The sequence below is a fragment of the Pristis pectinata genome, chromosome 12 (genome assembly GCF_009764475.1).
Source record: "Pristis pectinata isolate sPriPec2 chromosome 12, sPriPec2.1.pri, whole genome shotgun sequence".
Taxonomy (NCBI): domain Eukaryota; kingdom Metazoa; phylum Chordata; class Chondrichthyes; order Rhinopristiformes; family Pristidae; genus Pristis; species Pristis pectinata.
Window position 1 is genome coordinate 15,307,170 of NC_067416.1, and position 25,263 is coordinate 15,332,432.

The window sequence follows — 25,263 nt, forward strand, 5'->3', positions numbered from 1 at the left end:
ACTTTGTTATTTCTTCCAATTTTAAATAAATATATCTGCTGAACTTGTGTCATTCAGCAGACAGATTTTCCAGCCTACACGCCAACCCCACTCAACTCCATGAGGAATTTGAGGGCAAAGCACAGTTGTTTCGGGATCGGCGATCAGCTTAGCAGAGGTTGGGACTTTAACATTTGCTCAAGAGTCCTGAATATCTGCACTGTTACTTTGATAAATGCTGACATATCCAAGAAAAATTGATGGCTTTTAATTGGGCAACATCTTAAACAGTTGGGATTGACCTCAGTACCAGGGCAGCAGTGCTTTTCTTGGTGAAGCCAGATAATCAGCTAATTGCCAGTTCTCTCAGTTCTACGGGTAATTTGAAGGACAGTTAAACAATGTTACCAAAGATTTAAGGAAAATAACAACAGGAGAATTTTTACCCCACAAAAATGTGTTGGTTTGGGAGTGGTGACATAAAAATACAAAACAAATCAAAATTGATCAGTTTTAACAAAGGGGCAAGGCAACTAACATCCCGATAGGAGATGCATTGGCCACTTAAATATTTATAATGGGGAATGCATCCCTCAGAATCAGAGACAATTTTAAATGCAAATGGAAATCCAAAAATTGCAGATGCTGGAAATCTGAAATAAAAACAGAAAATGCAGCAAACACTTAGGAGCCCACACAGCAACTGTAGACAGAGAAACAGAGTTAATATTTCAGATCAAAGACCTTTCATCAGTACTGGGAAAATAAGAAAACAAGTTAGTTTTACGTTGCAGAGAGAGTGGGAGAGGGACAGATAAGACAATCTCTCTGAAAGGGTAGGACCAGGATCACCATGGTGTAAGCTGTTCATGAAGTCATCTGATTGATAGATTAATGATGGTGTTAGAAAAAGAGAAAACAAAGAGACAATATGAAAAAAAAATGACAGAAGTACCTTGCAGGTCAGGCAGTGTCAGTAGATAAAGGAAAAAACAAAATGGATATTACAGATAGTTAACATAGGAAAGACCAAATGCAGATTAGGTGACTGTTTTATGGAGCATCTTTGGTCAGCGCAGAAGGGCAACCCTCAGCATTCTGACTGCCTGTAACTTTGGTCCTCCATCCCACCCTGACCTGTCTGTGGCTTCTTGCATTGTTTCAATGAGACGCAATGCAAGCTTGAGGAACAGAACCTCATCTTTCATCCCGGCACATTGCAGCCTTCAGAGCTCAATATCGAATTCAACGATTTCATATAATTCACTTTCTGTCTGTGTCAGAACAAACTAGTTCTGCTGTACATCATCAACCTGTAAAATTAACAATTTCTCTTTCCACTAATATTGCTTGATTTGCTTGGCATTTCCAACAGATCTGACCTATGTTTCATAGCTTTAACATGTCCCTTTGTATTTTTTCCTCTCTAACTGCCCTCATTAATCTATTAACCAGACAGCTTCATTAACAGCTTATCCCTGTGGGTATCCTGGCCTAACCCTATCAGGGATACTCCCTTTTGTCCGAACAATCCCTCTCCCACCCTCTCTCCAACTAAAAATTAATTGCTTTCTCCCTTTCCCAGTTCTGATGAAATGTCTTCAACCTGAAACATTGATTCGATTTCCTTTTCCACAGATGCTGGCTGACCTGCTGGGTGTTTCCAGCATTCTCTTTTACCATTCTAAATGTAGCCCCAGCCAGCAGGGTTTTTCAAGATATAGGAAATCAGTTACCAAAGGCAGGTGGACCCAGAGGGTAAGATCTTCCTTTGCACTTACTTTCTGGATCCAGTTTACTTGCTAAAGCCTCAATCCCGATCCTTCCAACCTCCCCTGCTCTAATCCCTCCCTCCAGCTGCAGTCTATTCCACCTAGTGGTCAAATATTCTTCCAGGTGATCTACCTTTAAGCTGCACGTCTCCTCTCCACCCCAAATGATCTTAGGATAACATCCAACCCAATAAATTGACATTTGTAGCGGTTGCTACCGCGGAATAAAACAAGACTCTACTCGGAGGATTGCCAAACAGAACTGGTTTATTTTCCCGCCTTGCGCGGGCCCTTTAAGGGAGAACGTTCCCGCCCAAAACAACCGGCAATGACGTAAGTCCTACGTCATCAGGACTTTCTCGCGCGCGGGTTCTCCCCGTCGCTCGGAAAGACGAGGCCCGCCGCCATCTTGGGCCTCGTCGCTCCGACGCCACGCGACCCGACTGCTGAGCCGGTTCGCCTGACTAGACGGTGAGTCGCCACACAACCCCCCCCAGAACCGGCGAGACAGTCCCCAAGGTCCGTGGGCTGTGCCAGCTGCCTCTTAGGGGGGGCGGCCTCTGCGTCACGGCGTCGCAACCTCGACAGGCTGTTGCAGATCCAAATGGGCCAGTTTGAGGCGGTCCGCCGTGAAAACCTGTTCCCTGCCTCCAATGTCCAAAATAAAAGTGGATCCGTTATTCCGTATGACTCGGAACGGTCCCTCATATGGTCATTGCAATGGCGCCCGAGGTGTGCCCCTGCGAACGAAAACAAACTTACAGTCCCGTAGTTCCTTGGGCTGGCAGGATGGGGCTTGACCGTGCCGTGAGGTGGGAATCGGGGCTAAGGCGCCAAGCTTCTCGCGCAGTCTTTGTAGGACTGCTGGGGGTTGTTCCCCTTGGTCCCAAAGGGCAGGTATGAAATCCCCGGGGACAACTAGTGGCGCCCCGTATACAAGCTCAGCTGATGAAGTGCGGAGGTCTTCTTTGGGGCCAGTGCGTATGCCGAGCAGGACCCAAGGCAGCTCGTCAACCCAGTTAGGACCCTTCAGGCGGGCCATCAAGGCCGATTTCAGATGGCGGCGAAAACGTTCCACCAACCCGTTTGATTGAGGATGGTAGGCCGTGGTGGTGTGCAGCTGCGTCCCTAGCAGGTTCGCTAATGCAGCCCAGAGACTGGAAGTGAATTGGGTGCCTCTGTCTGAAGTGATGTGGGCCAGAACGCCAAAACGTGAGACCCAAGTTGTGAGCAGCGCCCGGGCGCAGGAATCAGTTGTGATGTCAGTCAGGGGGGTTGCCTCAGGCCACCTCGTGAACCGGTCCACGATGGTAAGGAGGTACCGGGCTCCTCTTGAAACCGGCAGAGGGCCCACGAGGTCGACATGTATGTGGTGGAACCTCCTACGGGTAGGCTCGAACTGCTGTGGTGGGACCTTGGTGTGTCGCTGGATTTTTGACGTCTGGCAGAGCGGACAAGTCCGGGCCCACTCACTGACCTGTTTGCGCAGGCCATGCCAGACAAACTTGCTGGCGACCAGTCGGACAGTAGATCTGATGGACGGGTGCGCCAACCCATGTACCGAGTCAAAAACGCGTCTCTGCCAGGCTGCAGAGACTATAGGGCGGGGCTGACCAGTCGCAACGTCGCAAAGTAGGGTCCGCTGACCTGGACCAACCAAGAAATCTCGGAGCTGCAGACCCGAGACTGCGGTTCTGTAGCTGGGCAGTTCGTCGTCGGCTTGCTGTGCGTCAGCTAGGGCCGTGTAGTCGACACCCAAGGATAGGTTGTGGATGGTTGGTCTGGAAAGTGCATCAGCAACGACATTATCCTTTCCGGAGACATGTTAGATGTCAGTTGTGAACTCGGAAATGTAGGATAAATGTCTCTGCTGACGAGCTGACCAGGGATCGGAGACTTTGGAGAAGGCAAAGGACAGAGGCTTATGATCGGTGAAAGCGGTGAAAGGCCTGCCTTCTAGAAAGTATCGGAAATGCCGGACCGCCAGATACAGCGCTAGAAGTTCCCAATCAAAAGCGCTGTACTTCAGTTCGGGCGGTCTAAGATGCTTGCTGAAAAATGCCAAGGGTTGCCAGCGGCCTTCGAGTAGCTGTTCCAGTACCCCACCCACCGCGGTGTTGGACGCGTCTACTGTGAGGGCAGTCGGGACGTCAGTCCTGGGGTGTACCAGCATCGTGGCGTCTGCCAGGGCGTCTTTGGTCTTAACGAAAGCAGCCGCAGCCTCGTCAGTCCAGGTGATGTCCTTGCCCTTACCAGCCAGCAGCGAGAACAGAGGACGCATGATACGGGCTGCTGCAGGGATGAAACGATGGTAAAAGTTGACCATCCCAAGGAATTCCTGTAGGCCTTTGACTGTGTCGGGGCGGGCAAAATGGCGGATAGCATCCAGCTTGGCGGGTAGGGGTGTTGCCCCGTCGCTGGTGATTTTGTGGCTGAGGAAATCGATAGAGTAGAGTCCGAATTGGCACTTGGACAGGTTAATCGTGAGGCCGAAATCGCGGAGGCGGGAATACAGCTGGCGGAGGTGGGAAAGGTGTTCCTGGCGGTTACGGCTGGCGATCAGTATGTCGTCCAAGTAAATGAACACGAAGTCCAGGTCTCGGCCTACCGCGTCCATCAGCCGCTGGAAGGTCTGCGCGGCGTTCTTAAGGCTGAACGGCATCCGAAGGAATTCGAACAGGCCGAATGGAGTGATAATCGCAGTTTTGGGGACGTCATCCGGATGGACTGGGATTTGGTGGTATCCCCTAACGAGGTCCACTTTGGAAAAGATGCGGGCCCCGTGTAAGTTCGCTGTGAAGTCCTGGATGTGAGGGATGGGATAGCGGTCCGGGGTGGTGGCGTCATTCAGCCTGCGGTAGTCGCCGCAGGGCCTCCACCCTCCGGTGGCTTTGGGGACCATGTGCAGGGGGGAGGCCCAGGGGCTGTCTGACCTGCGAACAATCCCCAGCTCCTCCATGTGACGGAACTCTTCCTTTGCCAGGCGAGCTTGTCTGGAGGTAATCGTCGTGCTCGGGCATGAAGGGGTGGCCCTGTGGTAATGATGTGGTGTCGTACGCCGTGTGTGGGCCTAGAATTTGTAAACGAAGGTGCCAAAATCGATGGGAATTCGGCTAGGAGCTTGGCGAAATCGTCGCCAGAAAGGGAAATGGAGTCCAGGCGCGGGGCTGGTGGGCTGATTTCTCCCAGGGGATAGGTCCGGAGAGTGCTAGAGTGGACTAACCGCTTCCTTCGCAGGTCGACTAACAGGTTGTGGGCCCGAAGGAAATCGGCTCCTAGGAGTGGTCGGGCGACGGTGGCAAGGGTAAAGGTCCAGGTAAAACGGCTGCCGCCAAAGTGTAATTGAAGCGTACGGGTGCCGAAAGACCGTATCGTTGTACCGTTGGCAGCATTGAGTAGAGGACCTGGTGGCCTGTCGGGGACAAAATACTGACCTCCGCTCCAGTATCAACGAGGAAACGCCGTCCAGATTTCTTGTCCTGAACGAAGAGGAGGCTCTGTCGGCGGCCAGCCGCCATAGCCATCAGCGGCGGCTGGCCCTGGCGTTTCCCTGAAACTTGCAGGGTGGGCGGCATCGACGGGCCTCCGCACCCCACCTCTGATGGTGGGAGCACAGCTGGTCACCCGTGTCGTCGTCTGCGTTCCTGGGGCGTGGCTGCTCGGTTGCTGGGGCCGGGCGAGGCGGGCGTTGGGCTCGCGGCCTGGTGATTTGACTGACGGACGAACCGCTCTCGCGCTTGGCCCTCCACAGGACATCTGCCCAGGCGGCCACCTCACGGGGGTTGCTGAAGTCGGCGTCAGCTAACAACAAGTGGATGTCATCGGGGAGCTGTTCGAGGAAGGCCTGTTCGAACATCAGGCAGGGCTTGTGTCCCTCGGCCAATGCCAGCATCTCATTCATTAGGGCGGATGGGGATCTGTCCCCCAGGCCGTCCAGATGAAGCAGGCGGGCAGCGCGCTCACGACGGGAGAGGCCGAAGGTCCGGATCAAAAGGTCTTTGAAAGCCGGGTACTTATCTTCCTCCGGAGGCGACTGGATGAAGTCTCCAACCTGGGCGGCTGTCTCCTGGTCCAGAGAGCTAACCACATGGTAGTACTTCGTGGAGTCGGAGGTGATCTGCCGAAGGTGGAATTGTGCTTCGGCCTGGTCAAACCAGACGCTGGGCCGAAGTGTCCAAAAGGTGGGCAGCTTGAGGGCCACTGCGTTGGCTGCTGCGCTGTCGTCCATTTCGTGGGTCCAAAAGCCGTTTGGACCGTCGGGGTCACCAATGTAGCGGTTGCTACCGCGGAATAAAACAAGACTCTACTTGGAGGATTGCCGAACAGAACTGGTTTATTTTCCCGCCTTGCGCGGGCCCTTTAAGGGAGAATGTTCCCGCCCAAAACAACCGGCAATGACTTAAGTCCTACGTCATCAGGACTTTCCCGCGCGCGGGTTCTCCCCGTCGCTCGGAAAGACGAGGCCCGCCGCCATGTTGGGCCTCGTCGCTCCGACGCCGCGCGACCCGACTGCCGAGCCGCCACACATTCAATGAAATTACCTTCACAAAGCAAACTAGCCCCACCTAGTGGCAGGAAACAATGATTCAATACATGACAAGGAATCATGAATTAATGCTCACATTGAACCATTAAATTATTAAAATGCAAGCTTCAGATTCTAACTTGACAGATATGCATGTCATTTAACATGTTATAGAATTGGTCTCTTGGACTCTTCAAAGAAGCTTCAGTCTATTTCTGTGCAATACTTACAGCATGTACTTACACACAGTTCTCAATGCATTTACAAAGATATATTTCCTTCATCTGAATTATTTGAACTTGAACCCTGAAGGCTTTGGTTAACTTTTAAAAACAGTATTGCTAAGAATTTCTTTCCCCTGACAAAAGCTGTTCCTTTTAACATAGGTATAAAGAGAGGAGGGAACTGGATCCTTACAGTGTCACCCAGCAAGCGTAGTCTGTGTCCAATAATGTGACTGAATTAGGTTGCAAGAGATAGAACTGAATGATACTGGATTATACTCCTTTGCTCAAATAGTAAAAACGAAATTTTTCCCTTTTTAAAAAATGTTTAGAAGTATTATAATAAAACTCTGATAAACTGGCACTCTCAGGAATTTGGTGTCTGATTGGCACGTTTTCAACTATTTTTCATATTTTTATTAATACTTTAATGGTCTTTTAATTCAATTTTTGATGTTACACAGTATGATAAATTTTCCACTGAACCAGACAAGTTGAAAGAGAACAGGAACTGGGGCCCTGGCGAGTGGAAAGGGAGCACAGGAACTGGGATCATGCAGGTAGAAAGAGAGTCCAAAATGAAAACAGAAAATGCTGCAAATACTCAGCAGGTCAGGCTGCATCGGCAGGAAATGAAATATTTAACGTTTCAGGATGAACACCCTGCATCATAACAAGCTCCTTTTCTCTCCTTCCCTGTTGTTAAGCTGCAGGGAGGGTGTTCACAATGTGGACTCTCCTACATTGGAGAAACCAAATGCAGACTGGGTGACCATTTTGTGGAGCACTTGCATACAGTCCGCAGGGTGACCCCGAGCTTCCTGCTGCCTGCCACTTTAATTCTCCGCCACATACCCACTTTGACTTATCGGTCTGTGGTGTCCTGTACTGTGACAATAAGGTCCAACATAACCTTGAGAAACAACACTTCATCTTCCATCTGGGCATGAAGCAGCCTTTTGTAATCAATATTAAATTCCACAACTTCAAGTAACTTGATTTTTCTGCCTGTATTGTTTATCTGTGATACTGGCTCAGTTTGCTTTCCTCCCCCCTCCCCAGCCTCTTTTTTTCTCTCTCAAAGTGGAGGACATGCCCAGCCTAACATGTCTTCCTGCTCTGCATTTTGCAACTCCCATATCCTTTCGTGCATGTTCTCACTCTCTAACTGCTCCAATTCTCACACTGGCCAGATAACCTTCTTTACAGCATGGTCACCCTGGTTTTATCCTACAAGAGACATTCCCCCTCCTTCATCCTACCTGCAGCTCAATGATCTTTTCTTTCCTTCCCAGTTCTGACAAAGGGTCTTTGAGCTGAAACGTTAACTGTGTTTTCGTTCCCACAGATGCGGCCTGACCGCCTGAATGTTTCCAGCATTTTCTGTTTTTATTTTAGATTTCCAGCATCTGCAGTTTTTTTGATTTCTATTTGTGTGTGAAAAGGGAGCACTGGAACTGGAGCCCTTGTGAGCAGGAAGAGAGTGGAACAAACATTAGCTGGTGAGCCAGATGCTAAACCATCAGGATTTCCCAATAGTTGGACAGTGGATCATCGGAGTTATATTGCATGAAGAAACATGGGAGAAATTTTACAAAAGAAATGTAGCTCTGTATTAGTGCAAATTTTGCATTCATCAATATTCACCTCATCTGACAGATGGTCACAGTGTTCTATGAGCCGGTACCGCAGCTGATGCTTATTGTGTCCAGGTGTTTCAGGCTGTCTCCATTCCCCTAACAAGAAGAAAACTAACTCTTGTAGCATTGCATTTGACGTGATCTGACGGATGATGCGATTAAGTAGTGATATTGAGGTCAGAATACCGATTTCTGATCTATACACACAAGGAAAAGAAATTTTAGGCATCATTGTGAGAACTTGAAGAGGTTTAAAAAAAACTGTCGTAATCACCTTGAGATCAGGATTTTTGGCTTCTTCAAGCAGATAATATACAGAATAAAGCAAGTTTAATGAATAAGAGCTCTAATATGACAGCAACAGAATTTCATGCAAGTTTTCACACTGACCACAATGACAGAACTTAACATGTTTTCTCTCAGGAACTCAACCTATTGTCAAGAATAGGAAGAGCAAGATTGCCATATTCCTAAGTATAGTCTCTCTCAATCTTTACATCTCCATAGCAGCGCAGGGTTAAAAATTACAGAGAAGCACTGAAAGCACTCTTCTGTACTGCTTTACAAGACAAATGGAGCAAATTCATGAAATGAAGTAAGAAATTAAGCTACTTACGTCTGAAGCAATTGAGGTTCCATAACTGGGACAAAGAATCTCTCTCGGATAGCCCTTGCCAAGGCAGCTGCAGTGAGCTGTAAAATGAAGAGCAGCATAAATAATTATACAGCTGACGGTTATTGATACCACACATCATGAAACACTAATTAAATGGCAAAAATTCGTGATACTTCAGCTAACAAATATTCATACAAGGAAAAGGACAAAGTAAAGATTTTGTCATAGCTAAAATTTTCTCATAGCAATCTCAATTTTTCAAATGTATTTTAAGTTATGTTCATACAATGGTTTACAGCAAATATTTATCATTCTTCAAAGTGCAAAGTCATTCTTACTATACAGCGGCATGCAAAAGTTTGGGCACACTTGGTCAAAATTTCTGTTACTGTGAATAGCTAAGCGAGTAAAAGATGTCCTGATTTCCAAAAGGCATAAAATTAAAGATGACACATTACTTTAACATTTTAAGATTACTTTTTTATTTCCATCTTTTAAAGTTTCAAAATAACAAAAAAAAGGAAAAGGGCCCGAAGCATACGTTTGGGCACCCTGCATGGTCAGTACTTAGTAACACCCCTTTTGGCAAGTATCACAGCTTGTTAATGTTTTCTGTAGCCAGCTAAGAGTCTTTCAATTCTTGTTTGGGGGATTTTCACCCATTCTTCCTTGCAAAAGGCTTCTAGTTCTGTGAGATTCTTGGGCCGTCTTGCATGCCCTGCTCTTTTGAGGTCTATCCACAGATTTTCGATGATGTTTAGGTAGGGGGACTGCGAGGGCCATGGCAAAACCTTCAGCTTGTGCCTCTTGAGGTAGTCCATTGTGGATTTTGAGGTGTGTTTAGGTTCGTTATCCTGTTGTAGAAGCCATCATCTTTTCATCTTCAGCTTTTTCTTACAGACGGTGTGATGTTTGCTTCCAGAATTTGCTGTATTTAATTGAATTCATTCTTCTCTCTAGCAGTGAAATATTCCCCGTGCCACTGGCTGCAACACAAGCCCAAAGCATGATCAATCCACCCCCGTGCTTAACAGTTGGAGAGGTGTTCTTTTCATGAAATTCTGCACGCTTTTTTCTCCAAACTTTCCTGCGTCCTCACCACAAAGTTCAGCGTCAGAAGTTTGCAAAGGAACATCTAAACAAGCCTGATGCATTTTGGAAACAAGTCCTGTGGACTGATGAAGTTAAAATAGAACTTTTTGGCCGCAATGAGCAAAGGTATATTTGGATAACGATCCTAAACACACCTCAAAATCCACAATGGACTACCTCAAGAGGCACAAGCTGAAGGTTTTGCCATGGCCCTCACAGTCCCCTGACCTAAATATCATTGACAATCTGTGGATAGACCTCAAAAGAGCAGTGCATGCAAGATGGCCCAAGAATCTCACAGAACTAGAAGGAATTGCAAGGAAGAATGGGCAAAAATCCCCCAAACAAGAATTGAAAGACTCTTAGCTGGCTACAGAAAGCACTTACAAGCTGTGATACTTGGCAAAGGGGGTGTTACTAAGTACTGACCATGCAGGGTGCCCAAACTTTTGCTTCGGGCCCTTTTCCTTTTTTGTTATTTTGAAACTGTAAAAGATGGAAATAAAAAGGTAATCTTGCCTAAAATATTAAAGAAATGTGTCATCTTTAACTTTATGCCTTTTGGAAATCAGGTCATCCTTTACTCGCTTAGCTATTCACAGTAACAGAAATTTTGACCGGGGGTGCCCAAACTTTTGCATACCACTGCAAATGTAAACACTCATTTTCTCAAAATTGATGTCCTCTGTTTGTACCCCTTGCTTACTTTAAAGTAAATTCTGAGTTTACCTTTGGGACATTATTTAATAAGGAATATATTTTTATCCTGTACAAGTTGAGTTTCTTTAAACTTTCTGCAAAGATCATGCACTTCATCTAAGATCAGTTTTCTTACTTCATTCTCAGAATATGTATTTTTCTAACTGCTCAAACTACATCCTGGGAAGTTCCACTCCCCACTTAATCAACATAGCCTCAAAGAAGCAGAATTGTCAACTGGAACTCAAATGCACGCAAGCTCTTTTATATTACATTGTTATTAAACTTTTCATTTTAACCGTTTCAGAAATGTAACAGAAAATGTGAGAAATTTTTAGCAGTTCAAGCAACATCTGGAGAAAAAGAAACAGTTAATTTTTCATGTCAAAAACCCTTAAACAGAACTAGGAAAATAAGGAAAACAAATTGGCTTAAACTTGTAGAGAGAATGGGGGAGAGTTGGATAAGACAAAGACAATATTTCTGATAAGGTGAGATTTATCTGTGTCAGAATGGCTCTCAAAAACACAGCATAACCTGCTGGCACATCCTACAGTTCTGCATTTTACAAACCAACTTGTTTTCTCTCTCCCAGTTCTGATAAGGGGTCTTCCACCTGAAATATTAACGGTTTCTTTTTCCAAAGATGCTGCCTGACCTGCTGGATGTTTTCAGCATTTTCTGTTTTATTTTGAATTTTTGCATCTGCAGTTTTTTGCTTTTCATTAATTATTTCAGAAAGGTTTCCAATATTGGATGCTATTTGTAGATAATCCGTGGAACTCATCTAGTTAAATTGGGTGACGCACTATCCTAGAATGGCAGAAGCACTATACCATATAACCCAATGTAATATTTTGATACTAAAAAGTAGCTGATTGCATGTTAGTGTTACCACTTAAGATGAAAAAACAGTCTGGAGTATTTGAGGAGTTGTTGGGGGGAACTTGTGCTCAGTATCTTTTCCAATATATTCATTTGCCCTAACTCTTAATACAATGGTATGAATGCCAAATTTTCAAATTTCAGGTAACCCACACTGCCTGTGCTCCTTTCTCTTTCTTGATCTACCCATGTTCTCCCCTCCTCCACCTGGTTCTATCTCCCTATCACTCCCACACTAAACCTACTGGGTCTCCTATCCCCTCCCCCTACAGGTACCTTCTGCTCATCATCTTTCCCTTATCTGGTTCCACTTGTCGCCTTCCTTATCAGATTTCAGCATTTGCAGCCTTGTGTCTCCACTTATCACCTTCCAACATCTGTCTCCACCTCCACCCTCCCCTCCCCCAATCACCTGGCTCCCTCTGCTTCCTTTCTCCCCCCTCTCTTCTTATCTGTCTCTACCCAACACCCACCAGCTGCTGTGTCCCAACTCCACTGCATCTCCCCCAGCTGGCTCCATCTGCCCATCATCCCCTCCTCATCTGGTTCCACCTGTCGCTTGCCAGCCCCTGCCGCACCTGTCCCTCTCACCTATTTATACTGGCCATCTTCCATCCACACACTCTGTGCAGATACAGGGTCTCTGCAAAATGTCAACTATCCCTTTGCCTCCACAGATGCTGCTTGACCTGCTGAGTTCCTCCAGCAGTGTTTTTTTTGCCCCAGATTACAGCATCTGCAGTCCCTTGTCTCTCCATCTTAACACTCATTAATGGATTGTTATGGTCCCTTCAGAACTTTACGTTTTGCTTTCTGTTCTGGCATTGCATGTTAAATCCGAATATACAACTCTCTACCCGTCACCTTCAAATGTTTGGTTGGATCAAAACAAAACAAAATAACTCATCCAGATTAAGGTTAACAATGATTTTGTTCACCACCTCAGATGTGGTACCACAAACATGGCATTCAAATTTTTTAAAATCCTATTATGGTATAGGCCTGAAACACCCTTCCAACTTGCGATTTTGTTATGGATAATATCTAAAGGAATTGAAGAATAAATATGGATGAAATACAGTCATTCAGAGCAACAGGTTTAATGCATAATACAGGAAGTCCCCGACTTACAAACGCCCGTACATACGAACCGACCTTCGTGGTCTTAACGACCTTCAGTTCGTAAGCGGGCCCAGCCTCCGATCCTACCACGGCAGCGGTACGCCTTCTTCGGCCCAACCACGGCCAAGTGCGCATGCGCGGCCGCGATCCCCGGGCCAAGTGCGCATGCGCGGACACTGTTCCCAGTTACATATAAAATCTGGTTAGAAACAGTCTCAAAAACGGAACTCGTTCATAACCCGGGGACTTCCTGTAATTTACAACTTCCACTGTGTTCCCCAGCAGGATTTGCTGGATCCCTCACACTTTCATTTTTGCCAGTGAAACTATTCCAATGGCTGTCCACAAAGCAATGATTCATAGTACAAGAGACAATCCAGTTGAAATTATTCCACTTTATCCATGAAAACATGTTTGAAATCAAATTTAATCTTTCAGATTATTGTGGAAAAAAAAACAGTAAACATTTCAACTTTTTGCTTTGTTATTCAGACCTTGTGGGCTTCTTTAATCAGCTGGTCACAGTAATCCAGCCAAGACAGGAAAGAGATGAGAGCCCGCTTTCCTGGAAAAGCTGTGGTATCTTCTTTATGGCTATAAGAATCCAAACTGTAATACAGAAAGTAAAAAAATACAAATTGATTGGTACGAATAATTATGATTTTTAGCAACTTAACCTTAAAATGAAAGCACCCTGTCACACTATAATAATACAAGTAAGGTTACAATTATGAAAACAGTAACAAAAAATGTCAGAAATTGGATATAAAACCAAACTGGTGAAAATTATTAGCAAGCCTGGCAGGCACCTGTGAAGAGGAAATCAGAGACAATATTTCAGGTTGATCAGCTTACATCAAAATTGAGTAAGATGCACAGATGTTGAAAGATTCCAGTTAAATGGTTATTAAAAGGGAATTTACAATGTGTATTCCAATCAAATTCAAATGTCCAATTATTAAACAAGTTTTGCTGAAATTCTGCAGTATAACAATGACTACATTTCAAAAATGCTTCATTATCAGTGAAGTGCTCAAGTTGCTGTGCGATCAGAAAAGCCACCATAAAATATAATTTCCTTCTTTCCATTTAATAAATTCAATTCTGAAAACGAACAGTGCAATTTCCTGAATATCCATCATATTTTCAAACTGCTGATGTTTAAGAAATTTAGTAAAATCTTATTTTTGCGTAACAGCAGTGGTATGCTTGGATCATGAAATACTGAATTGTCTTCTGATTATGCACTTATTGAAGGCTCTTTGTGCCCAAAGATTCTCTTAACATGTGATACCAGGCACATCCAAAGCTTCCTCAATGTATAGATGTGGTCCTGCTCATTCTGAACTTTTCCCAAGGACAACAGAAACAAAAACATTCATCCCTGTGGGGTCTGGTGTATATGTATTCCTTATACCTGTGCCAAATCCAAAAGGAACTGGGACTTAGCAAAATGTATTCCTCAATATTGTTTACTTCACAAAACTAAACATTTTAAAAACATTTTTCAGTGTCATTGTCATTCACATCCCTTCCAATGCCTCCACATCTACCAAAAGTAAGTTAAATAGTGATACAAAGGTATCTCAGAGGCTTAAATTGGTGAAATATGATAGCTATGGTATCAGCAAGAGCACTACATCAGATGAGAAAAATAACCATGTCAAAGTACAAAATAGTACAGTTATGCTGCTTTAAAGAAAGTAATTGTTGTGAGAAAGCATAGAATGGATTGGAATATAAAGCTGACAATGCATTCTGTCAGATTGATGAAAGAGTAGAAAAGTAACAGGTCATTAATGGCCCATCCTAAAGTTGTAAGGATAAAAAAAGTTCAATAAAGCATTGAACTGTAGTCCAGAATATATAGCCAGCTTCAGACATATGAAAGAAATGTCATGACCCAGACTCAATCAACACACACGAAGAGTGAAATGCAAAGTACAATCCTCACCCAGTGGCACTTAATATGCAAGCTACTCAACCACCGAACAGGAACTCTGTTCAATTTGCAGCTCAAAAGAATTTCAACTTCAAGTCCTTTCTCATTTATTACAAGTTTTATTCACTTCAGAAGGGAGAGGGTGGTTGTTGAAGGGGAGTATTCGACCTGCAGGTCAGTGACTAATGGTGTTCCACAGGGATCTGTTCTGGGACTCCTGCTCTTTGTGATTTTTATGCATGACTTGGATGAAGAAATGGAAGGGTGGGTTGGTGGTGTAGTAGATAGTGCAGAAGATTATAACAGGATATTGAAAGGATGCAGAGCTGGGCGGAGAAGTAGCAGATGGAGTTCAATCTGGAGAAGTGTGAAGTGATACACTTTGGCAGATCTAACTTGAAGGCAGAGTACATGGTTAATGACAGGATTCTTAGCAGTGTGGAGGAACAGAGAGATCTTGGGGTTCTTGTAAATAGATTCCTCAAAGTTGCCGCGCAAGTTGATAGGGTTGTTAAAAAGGCGTGTGGACTTCATTAGTCGGGGGACTGAGTTCAAGAGCAGAGAGTTAATGTTGCAGCTCTATAAGACCCTGGTTGGACCACAACTGGAATATTGTGTCAGTTCTGGTCACCACACAATAGGAAGGATGTGGAAGCTTTGGAGAGGGTGAGGAGGAGATTTACAAGAATGCTGCATGGATGCCTGGATTGGAGAACATGTCTTATGAGGAGAGTTTGAGCAAGTTAGGGCTTTTCTCCTTGGAAAGGCAGAGGATGAGAGGAGACTTGATAGAGGTACATAAGACTATGAGAGGCATAGACAAAATGGACAGACAGCATCTTTTCCCCAGGGTGGTAATGGCCAATAAAGTTTCTATAAGTTGGCACGACATCGTGAGCCGAAGGGCTTGTACTGTGCTGCACTGTTCTATGTTCTAAGTTACTGGCTGAATCAGAAATCATGCGCACAGGGTATTTGATTACGACAACATTCTAGCTAAGTCTTTTGACAGAGGAAGGGGAAGTCCTGATGATAAAGTAACTCTATGCAACTAACACACATTACAAAACTATTCCCTACTACTCTCTTTCTGGAGATGCTCAGTAAACTTTGAAGGAACATATGCTATTTCAGCAATTTAAAATTTTAGAGCAGGTTTCTTTTCCCTCAAAACTTCTTCTAGCAATTACATTATTCCCTTAATTCAGTTTTGGAGCAAAACTGGATCAGGTAGAAACAGAAAATGAAACAAGATTATTTATACATGATGGAAGTGTACATACATCAGCTCTCATTTATGTTTCATCCACTGGCATTGTACACCTTTTTCTCTGTAGCAATTTATAATGAAGTTGAAAGGAAAATTGAAACTCAACATTCACACATCTTCATAAGTGGAGGTTTTTAAAACACTAAGGCACATATGAAACATGCTGATCATCTGGCCAACAGCTGCAATAATGGCTCAGACAGGAATTCACCACTTGAATTACAAGGTTCTTCTGTCAAAGAGAGAAAAATTGAATACTTGTCTGCACTATACAAACAAAAAGGTGAATTTTAGAAGGTGCCAGCAGCCATGTGTTCCAAGCGTCTGAAAGGACTGGAGTAAATTTAAAGCAAAAAAAAACACTGCTGGAGGAACTCAGTGGGTCTAACAGCATCAATGTGGGGGGTGGGGGTGGAGGAATTGTTGATGTTTTGGATCGAGACCCTGCATCATGATTGAGGGTGGAGAGAGAAGATAGTTGGTATAAAGAGAAGCGGGGGCAGCATCTGCAGTCTCTTGTGTCTCTCTCTTGAGCAAATTTAAGTTATTCAGGGACTTCAATATATCTTTTAAAATACAACTTATACAACATGAAGGGTGAACACTTTCTGCTGCACTGCTATTTTCCAGTTAATTAAATCCAAACATTAGTTCAATGTATCATCAGTGCAAATAAAATAATGTCATTGAATAAATGCATCCTTCGGTATACTGTAAGATGCTAGAGGAAGTATTTGTGCAAAAAGAAACAGAAATAATTCTTCAAATCAATGTCCTTCTGTCAGAACTGGGAAAATCTGGAAAAACATTTTTAGTTTGAACAGAAGAGGTGGCGTGGAAGTACAAAGGAAATATCTGTGATAAAGACCAAAAGAAAATAGTTGACACAGGATGGCAACATCTGAAGCAATGAACAATGTGCTGGAGGAACTCAGTGGGTCATGCAGCATCTGTGGGAGGAAAGAAATTTTTGACATGTTGGGTCGAAACCCTGCATCAGGGCCTAGAGTAGAGGCGAGATGGCCGGCATAAAGAGAAGGGGAGCAGCAAAAAAGGATTCTGAAATGATTGGTGGACTGAGGAGGGGTGTAAGATGACAGGCAGGTAGTGCCAGGTAGGGGAGGTGAGTAGGGGTGGAGTGGGAAGACTGTGGCAGGTGAATGATAAATGGAGGCAGACGAAGAGAGAGAGAGGAAAAGACACAGATGGAGCAAGGTGGGGGGAGGGGGGTGTGAGGAAAGGAGACAGCTGTATCATCTGACAGTGGGCAGCACCAATGGACAGAGAAATGGGAATGTTGTTTGACAGAAATCCATGGATTCCTCCTCACCTGTTCAGCTTTTCCAGCATTCCCCATTATTTTGTATTTCCAGCAACAGATGTTTTCCTTAACTCATATTTCCAACATCGTTACTGTTTCTACTTTGTTTTCTCTCTCCCCCTTTACGTCGCCTGTCGGAGAGATTAGCTGCCATTAAGCCCTCAACACCCACTCTCTGAGTATCTTGGTCTCCACCCTCTGAGACATTCTCTTTGTACTCTCCACCCCTCTCCCTACTCTAACTTAAAACATGCCTGTTTTCCAAATTCTTCTAGTTCTGATAAGAAGCTATCAACCCAAAATGTTAACATTGTCTCTCTCTCCATTGATATGGCCATAAATGAATATTTCCAGAATTTTGTTTTTATTTCAGATTTATAGCATGTGCAGTTTTCTCCCCCCCAAATACATCCTTGCACGTTGATCAACACGGTCTTTCAATTCACTGGCAGACCTCAATGATAAATCCTTCTCACTGGGTCAATGGAGGTAGGGGTAGTAATGGCAGTTTTGGCTGGGTATGGGTATATCCAGACAGAAACAGAATTGCTGATTTGAGAATGTGATGAACACAACCTACAGAATGTTTACTGTTTTAGTTCATGAAAATAAGGAAATGAACTGTTCAGACAGAAACAATGTCAAAGTTTGAATTGTGGGTATATTTTTCCCCAGTCTCTCAAACACATTTTAATACTTATTATGCATTTGAATAGTAAAAGTGATCAGTATTGTCTACATGGTAATCTCATTGTTATTTGCTGCTATTTAACACAGACAACAGATAAACTGGAAGAATTTGGCTCACTTTTTGTCTTGCCTGTAGCCTATTTAGAACCGCAGCAGAGGTTTCATTTCAAAAACAGAACATCTTTCAAGGATAATTATCACTGTGAACCCTCTCTCTCTGTCTGCACACTTGTTTACAATAACCATTGCAAGTTGTTCTGTAAGCATATTCACTTATCAAAACATAGGAATTGCTCTGTTCTACTTACCCCCAGTTGACAGACTCCAAAGATTCAATATCCATGGGGTCTATCGACTGTGGCAATGCTCTATAAAGCGTGCCCAGTCTTTCTGTTAGCAGTTGGCATAGAGAAGTGTTCTCAGTCAGGCACTTTGCAGCTGCTGGCTCTGGCAAACTAACCAGCAGCATTAGACCCTCAGAAGCTTTAACAACAATTCGACCATCCTGAAACGCAAATACAAAAGAAATTCCTTGGTGCTCTGTTTCTGCAGGAATGTAGTTCACATTGTAATGAAGTGATGAGTTCAACAGTTTTATGTGAACTGACCACCAATTATCAAAGTCAAAGTTGAGTTTATTGTCACGTGCACAAGCACACGTATGAACAGCTGCAATGAAAAACTTACTTGCAGCAGCATCACAGGCACATAGCAAGGATAAGCAGACAATAAGAACAAAAAAATCCATTTTACTGCAGTGTGATCAAAGTGGTCATAATGTTGCTGAACTGTCGTGATTTGGGTTGTGCAGGTGGTTTCAAGAACCAGAGGGTTGAAGGGAAGTAGCTGTTCTTGAACCTGGTGGTGTGGGATTTCAGGCTTCTGTACCTCCTGCCTGATGGTAGCTGCAAGAAGATGGTGGGAATCTTTGATGATGGATGTTGCCTTCTTGAGGCAGTGCCTCCTATAAATGCTACTGATGGTGGGGAGGGATGTGTCTGTCATGTATTGGGCTGAGTCCAATGTAGTAATCAAGTGTATTATCACAGTAAACTTATTCTTGTATCAACCTTCTTTTAACACCCTTGAATGTTTCTTTATACAATAGCTGCATGTTTTTTAGAACACAAAAATGCAATGTCATTAAGTAGCAGGTTTCTTAAGGTTTACAAGTGGATATAGGCAACATTTCTAGTATAGTTTTGTGGGTGTTGATTGCCCTTTCAAGCAAGGGACTAGAATTCTTAAGGAAGCAAATCTTAAGATTCAAATGATCCCATTGCTACTTCTCCAATCTGTATTAAATGAATTTTTCATTTTTTTATACTATAATACTAAGACAGGTGCAGTGGTATCTCTGTTTAGATATTTCTCTCACTTTGGTCACTGTGAAAATCTGATCCTAATCAAATTAGAAGAATTACACAATGTATAAGATTGGCCCATAAAGATGTTTAAAAGCATACCTACCGGACTTTTACTTAGATTTAGCAAGGAGTTCACTAAATTGTAATCTTGGTTTTGACAATGATCAGTTGTAGCAATTGTCTGTGGAGAGAGGACCATCTCATTAAATGATGTAGACAGATCAGTACTCTGCTGAGATGATCCACTACTGCTGTCCAAGGGGCTGGTTACAGCTCCACAGGTAGCATTGCAAAGTCCTATACTTGTCTCATCTTCAAGAGATTGGGCCTGTTCAATCTCTGACGATATGTCTGCATTCATGACTGTTTTGTTTGAAACATCTTTTATAGTTTGCCGTGAGTTGGTAATTCCTGCATCTCTTGGAGATTTGTTCTGGAAGAGGAAAACATTTGGTTTTATATTTGTGTAAATTTAAGGAAAAACTCAGGAAACCCAGAAAAGTAAATTTAAATACACTAATTTGTTGATTGTATTTAATATGAGTTAAACAATGGCTGGATTGGGCAAGCCACTTAACATAACGACAATATATTCTCACAGCAGAACAGTGCACTTCTCATCAAATACCGATAGTGAAAGGAGCAGATTTGGAAAGAATTAGAGATAAGCTGATCTGAAAAGGTAGTGCTTGTCTCCTGTAGCAATTATGTACTTATAAAGTATTACCTAGTACTTTCAGCACAGAAACAAGCCGTTCACCTCAACAGACCCACATCAACGTTTATATTCCAAGAGCCTTTTCCTACCACTTGTCCTTTATCCAATGCGCATTCCAACTGCAACTGCACTCTTGCTCTAATCACTTGAATATTTCTAAATTCACCCCACTAATGTTGGCCACAACTTCAGCTGCCAAAAACCCAAACTCCGTGACTTCAGTTGCCAAAAGTCCAAACTTTATTCCAAGACTTCTACATCTCTCCAGAATGCTCTTGAAATTGAATTTCTTTAACCAAGCCTTTGATCACCTGTCTCTTTAAATGGTTGAGTGTAAGGGGCGAGATTTCTGTGAAAAGTCTTGAGAGTTTTACTTGTGCTAAAATTTACTTGGCTATGCGAGTAACTTCAACCACTTCTTGCACTCACCAACTTCACAATCTATCACTCATTAGGTAAATATGCTTTCTCCTAAATTTCCCATTGGATTTATTAGTGCTTGCAGTTGATTTTGTTCATTGTAATTTTGGGAAAATGGAGGAAACCACAATGGTACAAGTTAATAAGAATAATGGCACATTTCTTCTGAGTGATGACACCATCACCCTGTAAATATGTAAAAGAAGAAGCTAATTCAAATTTTGTGCCACGATATTTTGACACAGCGAATCAATGTTTTGGAATATCTGAACAGAATGTACTGTTTAAGAAAGCCTAGTGTAGGGAAATCCTTGCAGAAAATTCTGAGGCCTATTAACTTGTAAGTGGAATGAGTGGGTAAAAGGTTATTAATGTTCATCAGATCCAACAGCAAGGAAATCAACAGCAATAGGCTCAGACAATTGTGATATGTCCACGAGCAAACAGAGGAACAAAAGCACTTCACATTATAGCTGTCACATTACCCAGTAATAAGGAAGCTTGAAGTTAGAAGAGTAAAGATTCAGCTGCAAAAAGCAGCAAGAACAGAGATAACCACTGTGTTCAGTTGGTAAGAATGGCTGGAATGTCACAAAGTTTCTTTTATAGTGAAGACACATTGCCAATTTGCTGATTCTCAATATTTATTAAATAAATAAAACATTCTTTTAAAACAATATCCATATGTTATTGATTCTAACTTAACCAAGCCTAAACAAAATTCAGATTCAGGCATTGTTAGATATCATTTGACTAACAGATTACAACTGACTGGCTTGCTCAGCTGTTCCAGAGAACACTAAACGATAGCTTTGTTGTGGGATAGGATAAATGTCAGTGCGGTAGGGAGAGCAGACTTCCTTTCCTTTTATGTTGCACAATGAATTACCAGATTTATTGATTTCAATTTTATCATATGGAAACTGTACTCAAGTTCTGAGTTCGTGGTCTAGCACCGTAACTTCTACAGTCACTTATTCTATTCTGGAGCTTTCTTTTTCCAGCAGTAATTTCTTTTAGTCAGTAGTCCCATTGCATCATTAATTTAAAGATAACTAAAGCAACAACCTCTCAGTTACACAGCATTTTGAAAATGAATAGGACAATGGAATATACATACCTCGAGAAAGAAGTTGACCAAATAAGGGTCTTGTTTTAATTTTGCACAAACGATACAGAGAAATTGTATTTCCTCATTTTCTGTTGGGGCAGCAAGAACTTCGCCGCAAAGTCTAATTAATTTCTAAAAAACGAAATCACACATAGCAGAAAAGTGGAATATTTGTAAATATGTACCTCCCACCCCCACCAAAAATACATAACATAGTATGATTGCCCTAAATAACATGGACAGAGATTCATATCTACCAAAGAGGGCCAAGTTTAATCTCTTAAATATTCTTAGTTAACCAATTTAATTCAGTACACCAGTGAAAATTAACACACTTTACAAAACTAAAAATATTCATCAGTTTACTTATTTGATATTATTCTATATGATGACAGGCTAAGGGAAAGTGGACTTCATTACATTTGGGAAAAAAGAGAGATAATGTTGTATTTTATGCTAATAAGCCATTTCATCAGTGCCAGGATCCATCAGTGCATTGAAGAGGAGCCATTTTCCTTTTGCAAATGTAAAGCCAAGACCAGAGTTCTTCAATTGACAGAAGTATACTGTGGCACAGATCCTGTCTGTTTTTAGGTACACATCCAAACATGGAGATTCTTCATGGGAATCTAGACTGCAGGAAGTATCACAATAGACTTTGCATTGTGTCAGTATTCATCACATCTATTCAGTCGTACCAAGAGTATGAGTAATAAGCCAGTAACAAACTGAAGCAGGTAGCCCAGAAATTTTTCCCCAAATCTAGCAATCTCCCTACTCCAATTAGTAAATAAGTAATGAGGCCTTAGCTCTTCACAGAATGGTCCAAACTTGGGACTCGCGTTATTTGTGTGACTTAGCTCTTCATTGGATAAAGCAATCATCCAATAAGCTCAAAGCTAGCTGAAGGTGATTCTTTGTAAACCAGCAGACAATATGAAAACATATTTCATCTTTAGGGTACTAACTACCTCATATTTTTTGTTTTATAATATTCAACATTCAAATTAGACATTCATGCCAAAATTACATGATAGAATTTCTACACTTATGGAAGATATTTGGCACGATACAGAAATTCTCACCTGTCAATTTTACATGGCAATAAACAAATCATACCTGGACGGGTTTGTGAACATTTATATGTGGTAGCAGGGGTTGCTTGATCCTTCCGAGTAATTTTGTATAGAAAATCAAGACCTGCTGTTTCATTCCAGGTGGGCACTACGAAGCACAATCAAACAATGAAAAGTTGTAAGCACATCAGGAAAATAAAATTCAACCAAATGATTCAAGTTCCAAAATTTTGGTAAAATGCACACATAGTTAACTGGAATGGGCACAGACTTTATACTTGGGTAGTGGAATTTGGTTTGACAATACTGCATTCAGTTTGAAGGCTCTGCATTAACTTCAATATTTTAGTCCTGACTGTGGCAATTCAATTTTCAACAATGCTGACATTCACTTTTCTACTGAAGCAAAGTGTGTCTTGGGACCTCTCAACATAAAACATGCATGAAACAACTGTCACATAGGTCCCTCTTGCTCATCGACTCAGGGATGTTCTGATTTATGTTACAACTATAGACATTGTGCATACACACACGAATGTTAACTTGGAAAGGGTGAAAAGAGATTAAAAGCTTGCAACAATTTGTGTACAACAAAGTTCCACAAACACCAGTGAGATTAGTGGCAAGGTGCTGACTGAGGTTCAGCAGTAGTCAATTTGCTCTCTGCAAATTGCGCCATGAACCCTTTACATTATGACTATGGAACAGATCCGTTACTAACCAAATACATTTTCTCAGTGACTGTTGTCAAGTGTTTTTAAATTAATAAGTGGTTTTACATTAAAACCTAAATAAATCTGTTAGATTCCACATGTTTCTGAGGGTGCTTGTCCATTCAGGTTTAGGTGTTAACTTGGAAACTGTGTAGAATTCTTTATTGATCAACTTAACTTCAACGTCTGAAAGGAAAAGACTATGTCCTGAGTAAACCTAGCAGATACAGAAAAACTGACCATACCATACCAATCCTGTAATGACTATTCAAAAGCGATATTTTTATTTTCTATAACTATGTAGGTGCCTGGCCATTGATTTATTACATTCAAAATCTTTCAAAAATGTTAATGTCCTACAATATTACTCTGTGTTATTGACTAAAAGGAAGAATGCAGAATCAGTACTTAGAACATACATCAGCTTTCCCCAAGGTGTATAGTGTTTCCAAAATCTTGTGATGAAGTAAGTATTCCATACAAGGCCCAGTCTCCCCAGATTCCCTTTCATGTTCCTCCTGAACCAAAATATCTAGCATCTGATCCAGATGTGATGGGATATTTGTATCTGTTACAGGAGCTTTATCATCTGTCAAGAAAACACATTACAACTCATAATTTATAATCCATATTACAGTATTTTTTAATGATATAGCAGAAATATTCAAAGAAAAACTATGCTTCAGTAAAGTTTGGTGTCTACCTTTGATATCAACCTTGCTCAATGTTTACACTTATATTAAGATTACATCCAACTGGAGTTAAGTACTAAGTCCTAATTAAGTAGCAACTTATTTTATTCACTGTATATTCAAAACCATCCTACTCCTGTGTCACATAATGCTCCAGATAATATCTGTCTCTAACCACATAGAAATTTCACAAATTAAATTCAAAAGTTAGGCAATGCCTGCTTGCACAAAACCAAAGTTTTACCCAATGAAGTTAGAAGGACAACAGCAGACAGAGATCAAACTACATTTAAAAAATGAACACCACAAACAACAAGCTGTCAGTTATTTGATGCTGAAAAGTCTAATGCAATAAAACCAGCATTCATCTTAAAATACCAAGCTTATTTTAGTAAAATCATGGCAATTCTAGCCATGTTATGGGTGAAGCTTGGGGACACAAAATCTACCAGGTAGTTCATATCAAAGAGAAATAACACTAGAGGGAGGAAAAATGTTGATTTGATAGTATCCAGCAAGGGAGACAAACAGAGTTGATGGACCAGATCACATTGCCAAATGGCAGGTCTAGAACTGCCACACGTGTTGTCAATTGGAGAAGTCACAAACTGAATGAATGACAAAAAACATTGTATCTGACAGATGAGACTTTAGTGCAGGATCCAAGATCCACTTAGGATTGTAGAAATAAATTATATGACAAAGGGGAAAGCAACTTCTCTTTTTCCAACTATTTCCATTTAATTTAGTATTTTTAAGTGTTTTAAATCTTTTAATTCTTTTAACAACTACTCAGTGTTATTCATACTTAATAGTAATGAAATATTTTTGAATGCCATAGACTTTCAAAGGGTACTGAAAACCCCTCATATTTTTGACAGCAGGCAAAGCTCAGGATAATACTGTCAGGAACATTAAGGGTGGGGAGCTTCCTCAAGACTCCACTGGAAGCTCTGCCACTATTCAGGGTTCACTGCTGCAGTCTGGGACACTTTGGGTTGGCAACACAGATAACCTGTACCTGAACAAAAATATACAAGCATGAGGAGACCTTAGGTGGCGATTCCACTCAGTGGATTAGGTTGGCAAGATGCAGTACCACATTTCTTGTCAACAGCCCAGTCCTGGTGAAAGGTCATGGATCTTAAGTGTCAACTTTTTTCTACCCTCCACAATGCTACCCATCTGAACTTTATGACACATCTAAGATTGGATTTGGAATGAAAGCAGCAAGAACCTTCCAAGAAGTTTGAGACTTCCCTATTTCCATCAGTTACCCTCAAAAATGTTTCCAAGTTGTCAGCCTGGCCATTCCCACAAAGAAGCTGTGCATCACAGTCTCGAGACATAAGTTTCATCAATTACTGGCTCTTCATTGGCATGCCATTG

General features: G+C 42.3%; 1 protein-coding gene across 1 annotated transcript in view; it reads right to left on the reverse strand.

The window, feature by feature from the left end:
• Nucleotides 1–25,263, reverse strand: part of fhip2a (FHF complex subunit HOOK interacting protein 2) — a 58,318-nt gene that overhangs the window by 15,924 nt on the left and 17,131 nt on the right. Inside the window, exons 3-10 of the mRNA XM_052027489.1 lie at nt 23,602–23,771; nt 22,513–22,617; nt 21,403–21,525; nt 19,248–19,577; nt 18,086–18,282; nt 13,049–13,163; nt 8,757–8,833; nt 8,148–8,337 (exon numbers count right to left, since the gene is read on the reverse strand). Of these exons, the coding sequence (XP_051883449.1) occupies nt 8,148–8,337; nt 8,757–8,833; nt 13,049–13,163; nt 18,086–18,282; nt 19,248–19,577; nt 21,403–21,525; nt 22,513–22,617; nt 23,602–23,771 (1,307 nt within the window). The remainder of the gene's footprint in view (nt 1–8,147; nt 8,338–8,756; nt 8,834–13,048; nt 13,164–18,085; nt 18,283–19,247; nt 19,578–21,402; nt 21,526–22,512; nt 22,618–23,601; nt 23,772–25,263) is intronic.